The following is a 21,331-nucleotide window of genomic DNA, read 5'->3' as shown; positions in this document are numbered from 1 at the left end:
TGAAGATGTCTCTTCCAGCAGGAAAGAGCGGCCTCGCATCCACTTTAATTAGAGCTGGGCCCTCGCATTCACATAAAAAGAGAGGGAAAAAGTCTTTTATCTGTTTTTTCTTTTTTTAAAGAGGGGGGGTAACGTCTACAATGGCACTTTAACAGTGCAGTCTCAGTGCATTTCTTTTTGATTAGGCCTGTTAGGCTTTGTAATTATAATTGGGGGAAAAAAAAAAGATGCAGGAGAAAGGAACGGTAAAATCACCACAACATAACATGCCCATCCATTAACACAGTGATAAAAAGAAGCATGGGATGGTTTTAACCCTTCTTCCTGTGGTAGAACAGATCCTAACAACCTTCAATTAAGTTAAGGAAAACATTAATGAAGCTGAGTCACTTCAGACTGCTGGAAAATGTTTTAATGGGTTAATGCAGGCATTCTTGCAGACAACGACTTCATAATTTTTCCAAAGTTTCAACGTGACGCTGATTGACGAGCAATATCATAGAAAAATGATGTTACTCTCACTTTACAAAATCCTCCGAAGTGTCTGTCACACCACACTACATACAAGACGGACTGAATAACCATGACAACACCCCCCCCTATTGAAACACAGAATAACATTGCCAGTAGAAGTGATGCTCAGCATCCTACAGATATCCAAGCATGTTAGAGGAACCTTTTTGCACATACTCAATTCATGTAATTCTGCACAGATGTCAATTAATTGCAGAAAACGAGTTGTTAAAAACATAACTTTTGACACTTTCTTTTGACAATAAAACAACCATGCATTAGTCTCTCCACTTTTAGTTCACCACAATATACTGAGGATATATATTTGCAAGTTGGCAATACTAAAAGGAACAAATTCATTTTTTTTAAGAAGAGTTCACAGATGTATGGTCTGGAATATGTAATTTGAATGGGAGACGGAGAGCTTATTTCCATAAACTTCAAATGTTTTTTTTTGTATATTTGGGCCAAACAGAAACTTTTCCATCATACATGGATTGACACTTGTCTTCATGATGGCAGATTACTACCCCCCTCCCCCCAACAAATACACAATAGAACACACTTTCTTGTACATTGGTCTTCTAAAGATTGTTCAATTGTCATTTACATAGAAATGGTGCCATCAATATGGGGCATACGCATATTTTCAAAAAGTGTAAAGAGCTGACCTTGCACTGAGCGTTCATGCTTTTTAATGTCTAGTCACAAAACGGGCTAAACATTACAAATATATAATATTTCCCATTTAGTTAAACCTTTGTTACGTTCCTATAGAACTCCATATCAAAATGACTATACATGGGAACTAGTGCAACCTGGAGGAGGCCTGGTCTTTGTGACAAGGCAGGCACGGAGTAAAATAGACGAAGTGCTGTAGAGCAGCTCCAGAGCAATGGCAGATATATTAAGGCCATTTTGAAAATTACAGGAAATAAAAATGTAGAAGAGAGCTTCGCTAGCTTCCCGTGCTGAACAGAGTTCAGACGAGACAGCGAAGCAAGCAAGCAACACCGATTGAATCAATTGTTTTCCAATCCACAGATGACAGACTTCCATGTGCCAGCCTCCCCCCCACGTCTCTGGTCAGAAAGCTCCACTCCTCTTTATTCAAGTGTGTTTCAGTTTTGGTGGAAATAAGAGTGGCACACTCACTAGTCCTTTCTTTGTAAAAACCCCCAATTCTTCACACCCTTCTTTATAGTCCAGGAATAAAGTCGGGCAGTCAGGACTGTTTTAGGCGCTTCCTAGGAAGACCAAAGGGTGGGCACTGTGCTGAAGCCAGGGCACGGAAGGCTTCAGCTACCAAGTGAGGATGGGACTGGATCATTGACTTCCAGCCTGCGGTCTCCATTATGTCTGTGGCGTGACTGTAAGCACAGGAAAAAAATGAAGTCAACACTAAGACGTGACAACACATTAAAAAGCAATAAACATAAATGAGATGATAATGCAGGAAAGCTCCGATTCAGCAACTTGATCATCTAGAAAAGGGACACTGGTTCTTTCTGATAATTAATAAGAAATCTTTGTTTGATTCAAGCTTTAAAAGAGCTGGAGAACACTTGAAGCAAATAATATGAATCCTGAACAAAGTGTCGTAAAATAGCTCTTAGTTTGTGTTTTAAACCCTCCCTGCCTGCAGATATAGTCTATTTGGAAAAGGTAACCCTTTTGTAATCTTAAGGTTAAGGTAACCTATAGATCTAAGTTCTCAATAGAATAAAACTTTATTGATCTCACAATGGAGAGATTCACTTCTGAAATAAGCTCTTATAAACAACAGAAAGTGCACAAAAGAGGAAAAGGTGCAAGAATCATCAATATACAGTATCATATGTACAGTAAAGTGGTGGCAGGTAAAGTGCAGTTTCTGGTTTGTTAAATAGATAAAAAATTGTACAACCAAATATTGAAAGCAATCACTAGCTTTGCTATCTGCTAACATAAAATAGTGAAGACTGTTTAAAACATCATTAATCATTTTTCAATAGAAAAATCCTGTTTCTAATGATATCTTAATCCAAAGATGTCACCTTCTGCTACTTGAAAAAAAAAAAATCAATACTGCCAATTCAACTCTTCAGAAAAAGCAGCGAAATGAAAAGGTTCTAGAAAATCCTGCTCAGGCCATCTCTAATTCAGCATCCACCAATGCATGAGCAAGAAACAAAATGAAGTTCACCATTTCAAGGTGTCCTGTAGCACGGCATCATCAAAAAAGAAAAACTTGTCCGCTTCCTTTTAAGAACAATCTAACAATAATCCTTTTCCAGGGTTTATCCAAGTATGAGTCTATTAATAACTTGGATACAAAGATATGGGGCTTCAAACTGAAAAGGCAAACAGCACTCTGTCTGCCGTGGCTAAAACAATGAATTCTAATGCATCTGGTAGGGTAAGAGATAAGAGTGTGTTATTAATCTTGTGTCACATATATCAGCTAATTACATACTTGCTATTCCAGTTCTTTCCATCTTTACAGCCCAGCTGTCTCAGGACACTGCACCTATGGCAAGGAGATAAAAAGGTAAGCATTCGGGGCTGGTAAACAGAAATGGCAGCAGGAATTTATCACCTGGCTTTTTTTTTTTTTTTTTTTTTTTGCAATACTTGCCTGTTGATAAAATCTATGGCTTGTGCTTTGAGTTGCTCCGCGCTGTGCAAGTCAGCCAAGATGAGGGTGTCGGCCACATTCTCCACTGAAAGGCTGTTGCACAGGGCCTCCTCACACATGACCTTTAAACGCTCCAGAGCATACTGGAGTGGGGGCAAGAGAGGGAAACGGAATACAGCAGTGACTGAAAGGTTGGGAGCTACATTATTTGGTTTGTTAGGTACAATTATTTTAGAATGTCTGCAAATCAGCTTTTAGTTAAAGCTTGCTTACCAAATCTAAAATCCCTTAGTAATGTTTTATTAAACTACCATTATCACAGAAGAAGGAACTTCTTTCTAAATTAAACTGGCTTAAAAGTGCAATACATATTAAGCTTTATCTGCAAACCAAGAATGATAATGGAAAAAAAAAACACACACACACACACACACACACACACACACACACACACACACACACACACACACACACACACAAATAGCTTCCTGGGTTACCAGAAACAAACATTCCCTTCAAATATAAATGTGCAGGTTGGATATAGCTAGCATCTGACTTGCTACCCGTGGCTTTATTTTGCCAGTAGGCTCCTCTTGTTATGCCTACATGTTCAATGCGTCTCCTGTGGTGCATCTCCTCTGTGCACGTTAAAGTAAAGCCAACAGAGGTGGAGGAAGAGGTGCTCCGTTCAGGGGCTATCAAAGAGATGTGTTCAAAGGGGATGGAATGGTGGGGGGAACTAAACTTCCATGTGCAGCATCACCAGGAAAAACAGTGTGTTCAGGCAGCAATACATCGATACAGTAACTATTAGGGGTGTCAACCCCTTTTTTTAATCCCAATGCAATATTATCCTGATTTGGCATTTCATTTAAAAAACAGCACTTTTCCAATTAAAGAAAATATAATAAACAACTTGGTAAGTGCAACCTTGCGTATTTTAAAATAAAGATGAGTCTTCATTTTGCATCAATTTAATTGGATTAATCATTATTTAATCCATGTATAAGTGTACTGTTACACCCCAACATCGTTCAAACCAAAGGAATTCCCTATGACGACACATGTAAATGTAGATGGATTTTAATTTGTTGAGTATTGCCAGAATTGGAAAAGGCAGATTAAACGTTAAAGAATAATTAAAATACAAACTAATCAATATGTTTATGTTTATCAATAAACAAAGTTTCTTCTTTCTAGTCTCACGAGTAAACAACCTAAATACGGACATTCCATGCAAACTATCAATTCTAAAATTACAGAAGAGACCAGAAAAACAAACATTAATTTGCATTTGGTCTGTTTCAAAAAGAAGAGCAACTTTCAAATGTTTCAAATGCCAATGTTAAGAGTTTGTTTAGCATTGCTGTTTTAAGCCTTTTGATATGAGGTTTGTCAGAGTCTGTAAATGCAGTTAGACAACCAGAAAATAATAAAGACGCCAATGTGTTATAGCCACATAGGTTTCACAATTTCCCATAACCTTCTGAAATAGAGAAAGATCAAACAAAATAAATGAAACCTTTCAAAATTTGTTAGACCATAGAAATTACAATTTCAAAGAAATACAATGGATGGTTGTTCTGTGTAATTGCTTTATAGGGGGCCTTTCACACTTTCTTGTGTAATTATTTTTACTGCAATACAATAAGAAGAAAAATCTGACCTTTTATTCTAATCAAACTTAATTGAAGACTTTTTAAAGTGCATATTTTACTTGGATTAAATTGATCAGCAGTGCAGGAGCTTTTAATTAGTAACCCTTGCCTTGCCGTTTTCCAGCTGTGGAGTATAAAGGTGCTCCAGCAATCATTTCTCTCGGGCATTGCTCATAAATGAAGACGGTAAAGGACCCTGCTGCTCAGCTAAGACAACAGCATGTTGATTTTCTTTAGCCATGAAATAATTAAAAAAAGGTCTAAGAAAGGACAAAGAACCCATATGTGGAAGGATGTAGATGGTAATATTCCTACCTGCAGGTCTTAACTCATTACATAAGAGTAATACAGGTTAGGCACTGAGATATTTCAACATACTTTACATTCCTAGTGGGACATATAAGGGCTCTAAAACAGTTATGCACAGCATCATAAAATGAAGTATGGGGAGATTTTATTCATTAGTGTTTAATTTAAGCACTTCTATCTATAATAGCTTTTTTGTTATTCCCAAGCGCTAAAGTAGAAGCCATTAGTTGTTGTTTTTCTTCAGATTATTAACTAATATTCATTTAGAATTTTAGAGGAATAGCAAAACTCCATCCTCCACTTAAATAAAAGGTTAAAGGGAGATAATGTTCGATCATAAATAGAGCTGACATTGCTAACCTTTCACAGGTACTTACTTTATCAGCAGCCGCCAGCAAATTGTCTGCCATCTTTTCCAAGTTTGGTGCCTTCCCTGTATAAATGAAGCCCATCATTTCCCTAAAGACATCTGGATCCACATCACTAATGTCAACACGATTCTGCAGATGAAACAAAATGCTTGTTAACTACACATAAAAACATGATGTTTGAAAGCATAGATTATAGAGACTTGAAAAACTTATGAATTAATATTTTTCTGTTTCCCCTCACATTTTGTAAACTGATAAACCAGTACAAAATGACACAATTGTGATATTGAGGAAAAGGATAAATATCTTGCATCAATGCAATACAATCCTGAAAAGTATGGATTTATGTGTAGTCAAGTATTTTTATTGTGATGCCTTAAAATATTGGCTGGTAGGGGGGGCAGATAATTGAGTCCTAGTCCTGAGTTCCTCATTGCCTGTATAATTTAAATGTGTTCTCCAGCACACCTGAATCAATGGACTGCATTTTCCCTCAAGGGCTGCAGAGGTCTGTTAATCACCCATTTATTTAAGGGTGTCTAAGTATCAGGAGGCAGAGAAACAACTAAAATAATGAAGGACAGTGATTTTCTGGGGGAACTGGATTGAACACACCTGCTTTACACAAAATCCATGGCAACCAATTGAATCTAGGTCCACCTTATTAGTAGGTGAATCCAACTGTGTATAATCTGGCCTCTACGAAAAAAATAAAGGGATTAAGTTTCCAAAATTCCCCATAGCTGACACAGCAAACATACAAATCAAGAACCTACAAGCAGATAAGATCAAACTTTTTGGCCTGCATGAAGAACACCAAGCTTGGTTAGAGCCAACAATACACGTCACCTTGAACTAGAGCTGGGCGATATGACCTCAAATCAATAGCATGATTCATTGGGTAGGTTTACGTCGATAACCATAAATGCACGATAAATGCTCCTGCTCCTTTTTCAGAAATAAATTTATTGAATAAACCATATTACATATTACTTTAAATTTAACATTAAGGTATTGTACTCATTCAGGTTTAAACATTCAACAATGTCTCATTGAAGAGGAGAACATTTTTAACTCTCTTGCAAACAGCTGGGCTGTAGGTGGTGGAGGTTGGATGTGTAACTGAGTAGTCCCGACTGTTTTCAGACAAACTTTTCATTTCGTGTTCTTTTGCTTAACATCTATGGAGTAATTTTGGTGCCATCGAACTGAGCGTGCAGTGAGAATATGTACATTGTTTAAACTTGCACACCCTTGTATCCGTGCGCTCAACTCTAACAACGAGCTCTCGACTTCTCTGAGTGTTCTCTGCTCTCGTTCGGCTCCACAGGATTAACTGATGTAGTGTCGTTTACAGCTGTGTTAAGACGCTTTTTCAATGGGCTCATCTGCCATTCTCCTTGTTTACGCTTTTGACTGGATTGGTGGAGTCACGTGATTACACAACTATTGCCGTGTCTTAAAGGGGAAGGAAATACCAGCCACCAGTGCACACAGGAGAAACGGCAGAATTAAGTTTATTTCCTTTACCAACATGGAACAATTGTCACCAGTAATCGCAGTGAATGACGGTAACTGTAAAAATCTGGTTTATTGCCCAGCCCTACCTTGAACACCACATACCCAGACAGTAACCTGTTTGCGGTAGCATCAAGCTGTGGGAAACATTTTCTTTATTATTTCACCAAATACAGACCAATCCAAGAGGAAAAAACTCAAGTCTGGGAAAAAGGTTCACACTTTAGCCGGACAGCAATATTATAATTTTGCCAGTCATGGTCAACGGATTAAAATAACAGCTTGTTTACATATTAAATGTCCCAATCAATGTCTAGAGCTAAAACATATTAAGAGCCTTTGGGACGACTTAAAAGATGCTGTTTAGAGGGAACCTCCTTGAAAAATGTCTTTTGATAGGAATTGGTTGCAATGGGTTTTACATGCATCTTTACTATTATTTAGTTTTGCATCATCAAACACATTTTTGGACAAGATGTTGTTGCAATGGCTCATGAAAGTGGTGGCGGTAAAAGAGCAGAATCATTAATTATATACAGTTAATAGAGCCGCAACAAAATTAACCCAAGTTAGTTTGATGGCGATTTTATTACAATTTTTCATTTCTTTAAGGGTGCAATAATAAAGGGGCTTACTATGCAGGTATTACACACTTAAAAATGTGTTTTTTTCCCCCTCCAAATGCAGTTATACACTGCTTTTACTTGGTGTGTGACGTTAAAATACCAATAAAAAACACAATGAATATTAGAAGTACAACAAGACAAGACATGGAAAAGTTTAGGAAGTCTGAAGCATAGCACTGTAAAGCTAATAAAGATGTGTTCTAATTGCTAAAATATATTTCTTAAACAGTCATGCCTGCAGCATGACGAGTCCCTCGACAGGAATCAAGTTACTCAGTGCTGCTCTTACCTTTTTACTTTCTTCCATTTCATGTTCGAACATTGCATTAAAGACTGGGGACCTCGCTGTTAAAATAGATACAGAAATGAATAAATAAGCGTGCATTTAAAAATGATTGGTCAATGTCTCAATAAACACCTTCAACAATATGGCATGCCTAACATGTTTATTTGCACTGCTTTAAACATTTCATTCACCTCTGCTTTGAAGGCTTTTGTAGGTCATACTGAGAGCCAGAGTTTCCTACAGTACAAAAGCTCAAATGCTGTTGCTCACTTGTTAGTTACTCTGGATTAAGGTCTACGCTCACTAAGTACAGTAAATATATATATATATTCAACACTCTAAAAAAGTGCAGCATTACTCCCATAATATTCACGCTGTAAGCATTTTTCTTCTCGGACAGTTCAGAAACCGCCATGACTAATCGAGATAAGCGCAGACAGACAGCCTCTCAATCTCCCAGATCCCACAGTCATCTAGGTCAAGCAGAGCCAAGCAGGAATGAAGATGTGGATTAGCAACCACTGCAGAACTAGGCAGCAACAAATCAAGCCCAGCACACAGACCCTTCTTAGCCTCTGAGGTGCTCAAGGCTCTTTCCAAGAGGTCATTCAGAAGAAGCATCGATGTGTCTTTTTTTTTACTGCCACTTCTGATGTTGCACTGCTGAATGTTGTGTGCCAGTTCTGATGGGGGATGAAAATGTCCTACCTGCGAGGATGGATTTGTGCGCTTTGAACTCTTGGCCTCCCACATAGAGGCTGCAGTCTGTGAAGCGTGAACACTCCCACAGGTTCCCGAGGTCATCAGACAGCTGACACTCTGGTACTTTCAGCATGTTCATGTTGGACTGACCCGAAATGTTGACAGAGTCCTGGACGACACTTACCTGCACACATAAGATAGACAAAGAAAGAACATGAAGCAGTCATATTTCAATTATTTAGTTTCTTACATGCAACAGTATTCAAATCCATCTAACTTTTTTACATTTAGTAATTTTACAAAAATAAACTTTACAGTATTTTTCTTCTGATTTCACTAACAGACCAGCAGGAACTAGAGCATAATTGTGAAGTAGAAGGAACAAGATATGGTTTTAAAAAATGTGTACAAATAAAAGCAGACCGTCACTTTTTTTTTTTCTGCTATGACAATATTTTATAAAGCAACTTTGTCTTTAGGGCTACAATAATGGTAAAATATTGGTCTTCAACATCAGTTAGAAACATTTTTTCTTAGCAAAATGGCTAAACAAGATTCCAATGAGCATCAAACCTCAGGTTTTAAGTCCAAATCACACAGCAAGCATCAAACACCTTTCAAATATAATTTTGATTAAACATGCCTGCATTCAATAATTAGGGTATTAGTAGAATTATTTATAATTGCAAAGTTGATTAAGGTAAAGTGTAAAGTTTGTTCTATGACTTCTGCAGCATTTTGCATACAAGCAAATAAAAGTTCAATTAGGTCTTATCTGACTATAGGAACTGCTTTCACATATTCTCTCTGTACCCTGAAGTTAGTGTGGCACACGGGTTAAAGCAGAAGGTCTGCAACCTGCAGCTCCATAGCGGCATGCAGCTCTTTGGACCCTAAAATGGCTTTTCATGGTGGCTAAAAATAAAACTAACTAATGCACTATAATAAATACCAGTCTTCAAACCTTTTGTGCTTTTTTTATTACCGTATTTTCACGACTATAAGGCGCACCTAAACGTCTTTTTTTCCCCTCAAAATGTGGGGTGCGCCCTATGGTGCGGTGCGCCCTATCTGCGGACGTTGTTGAGACCACCATGAGTATGTGAGAACCTTAAAGGGGGAAGTGTGGGCATGGCTTGTGTATAAAAGAACAGGTATGTGCTTTATGCAGAACATTGTTGTCTTAACAACCCTGGAAATGGCAACGAGACACGCCTATGAAGCCCAGTTTAAACTGAAGGCTATCAGCTACGCAGAGGAACATGGAAATCGAGCAGCTGCGAGAGAATTCAATATAAATGAATCGATGGTTCGCAAGGGGAGGAAGCTGGTGAAGAAGACGCAGCTGAGTTTCCGCGGACATAAGGCGAGGTGGCCCGAGTTGGAGGAAAGACACGAGCGGTGGATCGTGGAGCAAAGAACGAGTGGGGCCAGCGTTTCAACGGTCACTGTTCGACTAAAAGCAGTAAAGCTGGTGGAAGAAATGAAAATTGAAAATTTTCAAGGAGGTCCATCGTGGTGCTTCCGTTTTATGAAACGGTGCAATTTTTCCATCCAGACCAGGACTACAGTTGCTCAGCGACGTCCGGCGGATTATGATGAAAAGCTGGCGAGCTTCCACTCTTTCTGCAGCCAACACATCGCTGACAAAGTCATCCAGCCAAGCCACATCACCAACATGGACGAGGTGCCGCTCACTTTCGACATCCCGGTGATGTCGGATTTAGCGCAGCTGTTTAATTCAGAAACAGAGGATGAGGACTTTGAGGGGTTTGATTAATACTCTGTAATAAATACTTGAATAAAGCACAATCATACTCGGTTTTGCTCCAGCTCTATTTTTCTACCTGAAAACTTAATTCAACAGCAGCCTCTGGGCCGCGGCGCATCCGGGCTCACCTCCGCAGGTGTTTTTTCATCTAAATAATCTAAATCTTTTTAAGTGAGAAAGTCCACCTGAAAATTTAATCATTGCAGTCAGTTCATCCAGATTATTATCCTGCCTATGTTTTAAGTTAATTTATGCGTCAATAAACTGTATCAGAGGAGTAATCACAGCCCTGTGTCAACAGCGATGTGTCTCTCACGGCCGGTTCCCAGGTTTGAATAATACTTTGTAATAAATACACCTTGCAGCTTTATTTGCTGTGATCAGTGGGAATAAAGTAGTTTTAATATGTTTTTAAGTGGGAAAATCCACCTGAGAGGACATGTACCTGTATATAAAAAACGCGCCCTATAGTCCGGTGCGCCTTATGTGTGTGTTAAATACAGAAATGGCACACATAACTGAGACCGCGCCTTTTAGTCCGGTGCGCCTTATGGTCGTGAAAATACGGTAATAATATTTGAATTTTAAAACATAATGTTTAAAGAAGCAGAAATGTTTTTAGATCAATATTTTTTATTACCTTTGAAATTATTTGTTTTATTAAAATTGTTTTATATCACATAATTCCTTATAGAAAAAAATACATCCTTTATCTTTATTATATCGATTTTCCTTATTTTACATGCTAAAATACAAATAAACTGTTGTTTTTTTTAAGATGGCAACAGATTTCCAATGGCAGATATTTAAAAAAAAAACCTGTTAGGTTGTGTTTTATAAAAAAAAAGTCATAATATTTTGCATCTCTAAATGACTTTAATAGGCCGGACTCGGTACAAAATACATCCTTGGTTATGAAAGGTTGCAGAGTCCTGCATTCAATTAGGCAGTTGGTTGCAAGGGATTATATTTAAAAGTAAATAGCGATTAATGATAAAAAAGCATAACTCATTAATCTTGTTTTATCTTGTAGAAAATCCACTTTCTTTCCACACATTTTACGATGCTGTGCTTCTTTGCACCGGTCTATCACATGACACCTTAAAAGTACTCCAAGTTGTAGTTGTAGCATGACAAAAAGTGAAAAGGTTCAATATGTACAGATACCCTTGCAAAGCGGCATATATTTATATATATATAATTTATGAGAATAGCGTTACCCTCTCTGTGGAAATTGGCAGTTTTTCACGAATCATGGCAGCATTCAAGCAGCTACACTGATACACTATATTGCCAAAAGTATTTGCTCACCTGCCTTGACTCACATATGAGCTTAAGTGACATCCCGTTCCTAATCCATAGGGTTCAATATGACGTCGGTCCACCCTTTGCAGCTAGAACAGCTTCAACTCTTCTGGGAAGGCTGTCCACAAGGTTTAGGAGTGTGTTTATGGGAATTTTTGACCGTTCTTCCAGAAGCGCATTTGTGAGGTCGCACACTGATGTTGGACGAGAAGGCCTGGCTCTCAGTCTCCGCTCTAATTCATCCCAAAGGTGTTCTATCGGGTTGAGGTCAGGACTCTGTGCAGGCCAGTCAAGTTCATCCACACCAGACTCTGTCATCCATGTCTTTATGGACCTTGCTTTGTGCACTGGTGCACAGTCATGTTGGAAGAGGAAGGGGCCAGCTCCAAACTGTTCCCACAAAGTTGGGAGCATGGAATTGTCCAAAATGTCTTGGTATGCTGAAGCATTCAGAGTTCCTTTCACTGGAACTAAGGGGCCAAGCCCAGCTCCTGAAAAACAACCCCACACCATAATCCCCCCTCCACCAAACTTTACACTTGGCACAATGCAGTCAGACAAGTACCGTTCTCCTGGCAACCGCCAAACCCAGACCCGTCCATCAGATTGCCAGATGGAGAAGCGCGATTCGTCACTCCAGAGAACGCGTCTCCACTGCTCTAGAGTCCAGTGGCGGCGTGCTTTACACCACCGCATCCGACGCTTTGCATTGCACTTGGTGATGTATGGCTTGGATGCAGCTGCTCGACCATGGAAACCCATTCCATGAAGCTCTCTGCGCACTGTTCTTGAGCTAATCTGAAGGCCACATGAAGTTTGGAGGTCTGTAGTGATTGACTCTGCAGAAAGTTGGCGACCTCTTCGCACTATGCGCGTCAGCATCCGCTGACCCCGCTCCGTCAGTTTACGTGGCCTACCACTTCGTGGCTGAGTTGCTGTCGTTCCCAAACACTTCCATTTTCTTATAATACAGCTGACAGTTGACTGTGGAATATTTAGGAGCGAGGAAATTTCACGACTGGATTTGTTGCACAGGTGGCATCCTATCACAGTTCCACGCTGGAATTCACTGAGCTCCTGAGAGCGACCCATTCTTTCACAAATGTTTGTAAAAACAGTCTGCATGCCTAGGTGCTTGAATTTATACACCTGTGGCCATGGAAGTGATTGGAACACCTGATTCCAATAATTTGGATGGGTGAGCAAATACTTTTGGCAATATAGTGTATCTGAACAAAATGACACCTCATTTAACTTCTCCCTTGAAAGAACATTTTCCATCACATTCCCTCTTCTTGACATTCTCAATTTAATTATTTTGAAAACAAGCATCAATTTAAACGTAAGATGGGAGAAACATTTAACTCTGTAAAAGTAAAATGTCATTCGATGCAAATTTAAACTGTGAGACATAATTCAGTAGCTCAAAGTTGTAAACTGGTCATGACATGAATTTATTACTTTTTCTATAAGAAAGGTTAGACACTTGGCTTGGGTGTGAAATCAAGACACAAAATACTTCTTAATGTCTTCAATAAACTTTGAGTAGGTTTAGCAGGAAAACAGAGAAATGAAATGAAATGCCTATTTGGTAGGTGTAAATACAACGAATACACCAAAATTATGATCATATTTACCTCACAGAAAAGTGTGAGTTTGTCATCTGGAAGGAGACCATTAGCTTCATCGAGGAGGAAATCTCTCCTTATAAACTTTTTGAAGCCCCAGTCTTTGCCCTGGACAAATCTATACGCTCTTTGGCTCTCTGCAAACAGAAGAGAAGTAATGCTGTGTGTTAGAATCCACTTCAAACTTGCAAATCAAAAACACAAAAAGCCTGTTATCACTTCGACTTACCCATTGCTTTTGTTTCCTCTCTTTTAGCATTCAACAAAGAAAATTTAAACTTTGCTCGGACTTCACTTTTTGGACAACTAACAAGAAGTAAATACAGTGATAGATAATCTTTGCTTTCATCATCAAGTCCCTTTGGATTGACTCGCAGACACCTGGAGCAGGAAAAACACAATGAACATTAGATTATCTATAATCTTTTGCACATTTCCAAATTTTTCCATGGCCAGAACATTAATCCAGACTGTAGAGGAAACTACTTTCATACCATTTCATTTTGTCATTAGGCCCCGAGGAGAAGGTTGAGCTCTTCAACACCTCTCCCATTTCTTCTCTGCAAAAACTAAAGTTGTTTATGGTCCACATGTAAGAAAACTTCACAACTTTGACCTGAAAACAGAAAAAAATAAATAAAGCACATGAGATCTTTTTAACTGGAAATGGTGGAATTAGCAATCAAGTCAAACATTGCATGATGAACAAAATGCAGCCATAACCTAATTCCAATATCATAGCTAGGGCTGGGTATTGTTAAAAAAATTTCGGTTCCGGTACCAATACCGATACCTTCACTTCGATACCGGTTCCTGAACGATACTTTTTTCGATACCAGTTTTATAATATCAATTCGAAAAAAAAGAAAATTACACAACATAAAAAAGTACAAATCTTGAGTTTTATTTTAAGCTCTGTTTTTCCATTTACATTTTTCCTCTTACATAAAAAATTCAGTGTCTAATATTCACTGTTACATTGTGAGGAGCTTTTTACTTAGCAGTTTTCCTTTAGAAAAATTACCATGTCTGACAAACAAGCCCGTTGAATGGGATCCTACTGACAGCGCACCGCTGGTATGGGGGGGGTCTGAGCGGCTCCGACAGAAATATTGAAGGCAGGATGAACTGACTGCACTGATTACGTTTTCAGGTGGATTTTCCCACTTAAAAACATAATAAAACTACTTTATTCCCACTGATCACAGCAAATATAGCTGCAAGGCAAATAAAGGATAGAGTAGCTCCGCCCAACGCGCGTCTGACCCACTTTGCGACCGCGCAGCCAGAGCAGCAAAGCTTCTTCAGCAGCGCGTCAGAAGCTGGTACAAGCAGCAAAAATGAAGCAGCAGACGAGATTTTGCTGCTCTTGCTGCGTCCAGTTTGAAAGCAGCATGATTCACTCCGCTCTGGCTTTGCTCTGCCCACGGGCTGCTGAGAGGAGGATGGTCGCGCTGGCTGCGGTCCGCTCTTCTTGCAGTCAAACACAGAGCGACTTTCTGCTCTTAAATTATTTCCGTGCACGATGTATTGCATTGTGCACTATTAGCATCAGTCTTAATAAAGTGAAGCCGCACTTTTGACCTGGGGGGCATTTTAAAGGGGTTCCGCGACGCTGCAACCAGTTCACAAAAGATACACATGAACCCTGGCTGTAGGCGTGACCACCTGTGTATTTTTCCTGGATGACGCAATCACCTTAAGGGTTCCAGCCAATCACCGAAACTTGGTACCGAAAGACGAGGCATGTTTCGATACTCTGTAGAACCGAAGCATTTCGGTCGGTACCATAAAAGTACCGAAGTTCGGTACCCAGCCCTAATCATAGCTCAGGATTTATGAAGTGAAGTTCAGTTTAAAGTTTATAATCAGTTTATACTATACACTGCCTTACTTTTTTCAGTTTCACTGACAGAAAAAGATTTACATGTTCTGTTATTTTCTCTGCGAATAATCCGTTCAGAATAATTTAACTTATATTCAAAGCACTTAAAACCCAACTTCAATCTAAATACACAGACTCAAATTCTATTACATGCATTACAATTCGATACTGAATATAAATCTATGCATTTAATTACAATTTATGCAAAATAATAGATTGCTTCATTAAGTGCATGGCACTGCAGCAATCTCTCCTCTTTTGAAATATCTATAGGGTCCTTTGCTATGATAAAGTTGAGCAAACCGTTATTGCAGTACCTTTCTATAATGCAAACATGTATGTGTTATAAGGTTCATGGCATAGAGTTAAGATTATAGCTTCTTAAGAATGAGGTCTGCTTATGAAAAGACCGCTCTCAAGACTAGCTATTAGTTTTAGCCTGGGCTACCAGCTAATCTAGATTTCAATAACTTAAGGGAATGCCAGAAATGATCAATGCTGGGTAAACATAAACTGATTGTAGCATTAGTAATGATCTTGCCTTCAAAAAATATCATCAACGATCCACTTAGCCTAGTAAACTAGCCCCACCGATCAGCAGCCAAAATCATTTTTGCCTGCGAGTTGGTCTAGCCTCGATCAACGCCCCAGGCCCTAGAACTGGCTGGCCAATCACAACGCAGAGATGTGTTTAGAATGTCTGGATGCAAAGCGGGCGGGGTTTTGAGAGCGTGACGTTAAAGCTGCGCGATGCTGGAGAAATCACAACAATAGCATGCGTTGCGGCAGCAGCAGCTTTCAATGGAGCGCTCCATTGAATGTTAAAAGTTCTCTTTGCTGTTGTTGTTCAATAAAAGTACATTTTAAGATAATTAAAGGCAAGAATATTATACTTTAAAGCATCACTATATGATCCATTTACCAATTTCATGCGTAATTAAAAAAACAATTTCCAAAGTTGAGGAACGCGGCAACCAGCGGAGCCCCAAAGCTAAAGGCAGCCAGGGCTAACCACAGACTGTCTGCAGCGGCCCTCTCTCGGCATAGTCATGTGTGAAAGACCACTGGCTCTGATGGCGATTTTTGACCCAGCTTTGGAATCAGTTTTGGAAGGTTTAGACTTGGGGTTTTCTTTGAAATATGAGCAGGAAGAGGCGCTATGCTCAATTTTAAAAGAAGGACATTCGTCGTTTTACCGACAGGCTGTTGGTTTACACTCCCCCACAAGCTTCCTGTCACGCTTCCTACATCACAGTCAGCTGCACTCATTGGTCAGAGCGTTGGCCAATAGGCACAGACAGCGGTTTGAAAAACAACGGGTTGTTCTCATCAACAATCTTCCGATGTCTCATTCAACAGGGTCAGAATAAATAACACATTTCATCTCCCATTTAGTCTGGTTTACCGGTCTACTATCCACTAATATTGACAAGTCTTAAAAATCTCCATACTGACTGTTTGAACGGATTCTCTATTTAGCACCAGTTCTCTTTCAACAATCCAAGAAGCAATCTACCCCCGCCATACGGGTGTGATAGAAGAAACAACTCAGCTCTAACGAAGACCTCCTGAACTGTGGGACTAGCTTTGACTAGCTTATTTCAAAATTAAGAGCCACTTTAGATGCAAGTGGGCCCCATTGAAAGGAAAACAATAAAAGCCGATCTAAAAAACCGAAGCTGAATCAGATAATTGGTTCTACTTTAACCTTAAAGTTGATATCACCATAGATCACATTGTTCATGCAGGACATGCACCACATAGGAAAACTAAAAGTGCTGCTTTTAACCCTTGAGGAAAACAAATGTAAGGGTTAATATGATTCAAATTAATTATATTTATATGCTCAGGATGCTTTAAGTAACTTGTATTTTTACGGGGTTTTCAGTCTCTGGCACTGTTATTTTGAGATAAATAGGCTGAGATGTTTAAGAAACCGAACTCTGATAACTTTCCAAACTCTCTAGAAATCTTTTCATAAATGTTTCATACCTGTGTGTAACACCAGCTCTCTGCCACAGGTCCACTTGACATCTCCCCAGGAGGAGGAGGGGTAGGAACCCGTGACATCACTGGTTCGGATGTACCACTCACTGACGTCTTTAAAGCTCTGACAAACAGAAAAAAGAAAAAGGAGTGTTATCTCTGGATAAATTATCATGAAATATGATTTCATCATTCTCTAACAGATACCTGGCAAAATGTGGATTAACTTGATATTTTAATAAGGTTGCGCTTGATTGTGAGGTGATTTTGATAAATGTCAGTTGGCAGGAATGTGACATTTTTAATATGGTATCTTTGAACAAATACATTTCTCAGTTCAAGAGAAATTTCTCATGTTAGCAGCTCTTCATTACTGAAAACTAAAATCTGTTCTATTAACTGTATGGGTTTTTGGTAATGTGAATTGAAAATATAATATTTATCCTTCCAAAGGTGGTTCAAATGTGTGAGTCACTAATTGTTTTAGTTGTTTAGTTCATAAATTTGGATGCTGAAATCTTGCCTTCATTTCCTATCATATAATAAAGAAACAGTAACATTTGTTGTTGTTTTTTTTTTTATAAATGGAAACAGTCGGTGATGCATTTTTTCATGTGTAAAATGAAATGACTAGAAAAATGAAAATGGAGACTAGAAAAATGGGTGTGCTAAATTGTACTTGTGCTAAATTTTATATATATTTATATATATATGTAAATAAATTAGGGCTGCTAATCAATAAATCTGTCAATTCCTTTTTTATTAATTGATTAATAATTGGATAATGAATCGTTCTTTATAGAAGATTTACATATTAACAGACAAAAAACTTTATTTTATCTTAAATGCAATATATTTTGTTACAATTTACTAAGTAAGTCGCTATGTCAGCTAAGGGCATGTTTTAGAGTCTCTATACTCCAGTTAATTATGAATCGATTACTAAATTAGTCAACGATTATTTAAATAATCGATTAATCCAATTAATTCTTTCTGCAATATATGAAATACACACATAGACACACATTGCACCCCACCAGAGTAACCTCACCAAAAGAAATTATACTGCCATCATAACTTAGTTTGACAATGATGGACCTGGTGCTCAAAGTTACGTAAGCATGGTGAATAACATTTTCTTATTCCATGCCCTTAAAACTTTTTAACCTAAGTTATTGCAATAAAAACAAGACATTTAAACTTAAATTCCGAAAACAATAAAAACAGAAGTAAAGGATGTTGTAAAAGAGGTTATTAAATCATTTGTATAAGGCTTTTCCTATAGACTGCACCAAGATATGCAAATAAGCAAAACATCTATTTATAAGCATGCTCTTCAAGTAATCTATTAATGTTTTTTAGCAAGCTCATTTTAACAAAATTAATTAAAAGAAATCTGCAACAACTGACAGTAGATGTTTTACCTGACCAGTGCCGTTTGTGCTTAAAGTACATATTACGATACATTAGTGAGGGTATATACTCCACTCTCTGCCTTGGTTACAAAGGGCAGCGCTCTGTTACTGCTACTGAGGTATACCAAAGTTCTAAAAGAAAAGTCTCAAAAACTAAACAAGTTGTGTTTTGTGTAGTTCCTATGGTTTAAAAATTGCTTCAACGAGAAACAATAGAAAGTTATTACGTTTTCTGCAGTTGTAATCTGTTCACACAATCTGTTGCTGTGCACTGCTAATCAGCTGACTGATAAAACACAACAACCAATTTCCAATCTGTGCGTCTGGAAATATTATCAGTTGAAAATACATAGAGATTGTGTCTACATTAAGGTGTTATCCAATTTATCATTTTAGCCTCTTTGTCATTAGATATGCAACACCATGCAAGGCAGAACACATGGGTGCTGTATATATCAATTTTTAAAGATATTGCGAAAACATTCAATAAACAGATCTCACACAGACCATACATGTATAAACATGCATAGACTTGCTACTCCAAATCTATTTAGTACAGGATGTCTGCCCCCCCCCCCCCCCCCCCCCCCTCCCCAGCTTACCTACAAAATCTGAGTAAAGCAAGATGAGCAATGAATGAAATACGTTTGCATCACCTTTTGGATTCTTGAAATGTATAATAATGGAGTTCTTCCTCTATGTATTCACCGACTCCTTCATTGTCCCATCTTCAATTGACACCCTAAGAAAAACACAACAAAACAAATAACGATTGAGACACGAAACTGTCCAGGTTACTGTCTAAAAACATAATACTTTCAGTATTCATAGCAGAATCTGAAGCCCCCCCAACTTTAAAAAGAAGCATCATGGACACAAAAAGGGTATCACGACTAAAGAACTGACTAAATATTAAATTTAGACATGGGCTCATGTCGAGAAAACTAGTCTTAAACATAGAATTACTGCAAACTAGCTTGATTTTAAACATTTAACCTTATGGTAAACCTAGTTTCGAAGCAAACGGTCTCGAAAATCAATTTGATGAAGTCATGAATTCACCAGAAACTCCTGTTTGGCTAACACATTAGCTAGAGTTTTGCAACAACGCCAAAAATGGAACTGTGTATGCAAAGCGGACATACGTCCTTCTAGAATATCTGCACTACACCAACCGCTGTTACTTGCGTTTCAGGAAAAAAAAAAGAAACAATTATCGATATTTAAGATATAAAACGGGTGCGACAAAAGATGGGATGAAAAACAACTATTAGCAAACACGGGTTCCAGTTAAAACAATCGTTGCTGGCCGTCATCTACATTGTTCCACTGTTCAGTTATTACATATCAGTCTGTTAAAGAGTTCTAAAAAAAATGGGTAATCATAACTTTATCGAATGAAACCTTGGTGTTATAAGCGGTACACATTTGGCTAACCCTAAGCTAATGTTTCCATTAGCTAGATTAACTTCACTTTAGCAATCAGAGCGGATATTTAGCGAATATCTGTTCACAAACCATTTGTAATCCCCCCTTTTTTTGCTGTTATTCCTCGACCGTAACCTTCTCAAATCAGGAATGCGTCAAGTTAAATCAGGAAGGTGATGTTTAGGCTCCGCAATAGCCGGTGTAAAACAAAGGCCCTTTACTGATCCCAATGACAGGATGCTAACCAGAAGCTAATGTAAACCCTCACGCTCTGATACAGGAGGTAAAAACAACATCAGCTAGCAAACGGCTAATCCTTCCCCCTCCTGGTTGCTGACAAAAAGTTTAAAAAGACGTCGTGTTGGCGTACCTTTTAATTTTATATTCCCATATATATCGTATAACACATATGGCTTTGTGTTTTACTCGCTCCGTCCACCGTGCGTCACTTTGGACTCTTTTTCATTCAGTCTCTTCACAAGGTTTCTTTGTCTAATTTATCTGGGCTAGCATACAGTTGTCTAGCTGGCTTGTAGCTTCACAGGCTGAAAAATATAGCTCACTGCGCACGCGCGAAATTCTGGTAATGCTCAGAGACTGGATACTCTACAAATACGAATCTTTAACTATATCCAGATAATTTAGTCATGTAAAAATAAAGCAAACTTAAATATTTATTTAGATTATTTGCAAATATACTGAAAAAATGTCCAGCTGTTTCTTCCCCACTGCCATCAGAAAGCTGAACCGTTAAAAAAATAAATAAATAAATAAAATAATGTCAGACTCTGCATCACACTAATAACACCGAACTAAAAATACTGCATATTTGCATCATATATATTAATTACAGAAGAGGATCAGGGACACTGATTTTTTTTTTTTAAAGTTGACTGATTTTTAAATTTTATTTCAGTTTAATATGGGAAACAAGTCAGAATTCCGACTTTTTTCCTCAGAATTCTGACCTTAATCTCGGAATTCTGAATTTTTTCTCATAATTCTGACTTTTTTCTAAGAATTCTGACTTTTCCTCAGAATTCTGACTTTAATCTCCAAATTCTGACTTTTTTCTCAGAATTCTGACTTTTTCTCAAAATTCTGACTTTAATCTCAGAATTCTGACTTTTTTTCTCAGAATTGTGAGAAAAAAGACAGAATTCTGAAATTAAAGTCAGAATTCTGAGATTAAAGTCAGAATTATGAGAAAAAAGTAAGAATTGTGTGAACAAGTCAGAATTCCCAGAAAAAAGTCAGATTTCCCAGAAAAAAAAAATCAAAAGTCTGAGATTTAAGTCAGAATTCGGAGATTA

The 21,331-nt window shown here is 38.1% G+C and overlaps 1 protein-coding gene across 3 annotated transcripts; it reads right to left on the bottom strand.

Moving 5' to 3' along the window:
- Window positions 1-394: 394 nt before the first annotated feature.
- spopla (speckle type BTB/POZ protein like a) lies at window positions 395-20,570 on the bottom strand. Of its 3 annotated transcripts, none has more exons than XM_038275470.1 (12): window positions 20,389-20,570; window positions 19,193-19,332; window positions 17,182-17,299; window positions 13,799-13,920; window positions 13,534-13,685; window positions 13,314-13,441; window positions 8,607-8,784; window positions 7,902-7,957; window positions 5,475-5,597; window positions 3,131-3,273; window positions 2,969-3,022; window positions 395-1,883 (listed from the first exon to the last, which is right to left on the bottom strand). In XM_038275470.1, the coding sequence occupies exons 3-12, from the start codon at window positions 17,257-17,259 to the stop codon at window positions 1,739-1,741; spliced, it is 1,179 nt and encodes a 392-aa protein (XP_038131398.1). In that variant the 5' UTR covers window positions 17,260-17,299; window positions 19,193-19,332; window positions 20,389-20,570; the 3' UTR covers window positions 395-1,738. The 3 variants fall into 3 exon arrangements, with proteins under 3 accessions (XP_038131398.1, XP_038131396.1, XP_038131397.1); XM_038275468.1 differs by having other exon boundaries at window positions 19,247-19,332; XM_038275469.1 differs by lacking the exon at window positions 20,389-20,570 and adding an exon at window positions 20,109-20,261 and having other exon boundaries at window positions 19,247-19,332.
- Between the last annotated feature and the right edge of the window lie 761 nt (window positions 20,571-21,331).

This window comes from Cyprinodon tularosa, unplaced genomic scaffold, assembly GCF_016077235.1.
Source record: "Cyprinodon tularosa strain WSP-4 unplaced genomic scaffold, ASM1607723v1 ctg96, whole genome shotgun sequence".
In the NCBI taxonomy this organism is placed as follows: Eukaryota; Metazoa; Chordata; class Actinopteri; order Cyprinodontiformes; family Cyprinodontidae; genus Cyprinodon; species Cyprinodon tularosa.
Note: the sequence above shows the minus strand (reverse complement) of the source record. Positions and strands in the feature narration are given on the sequence as shown.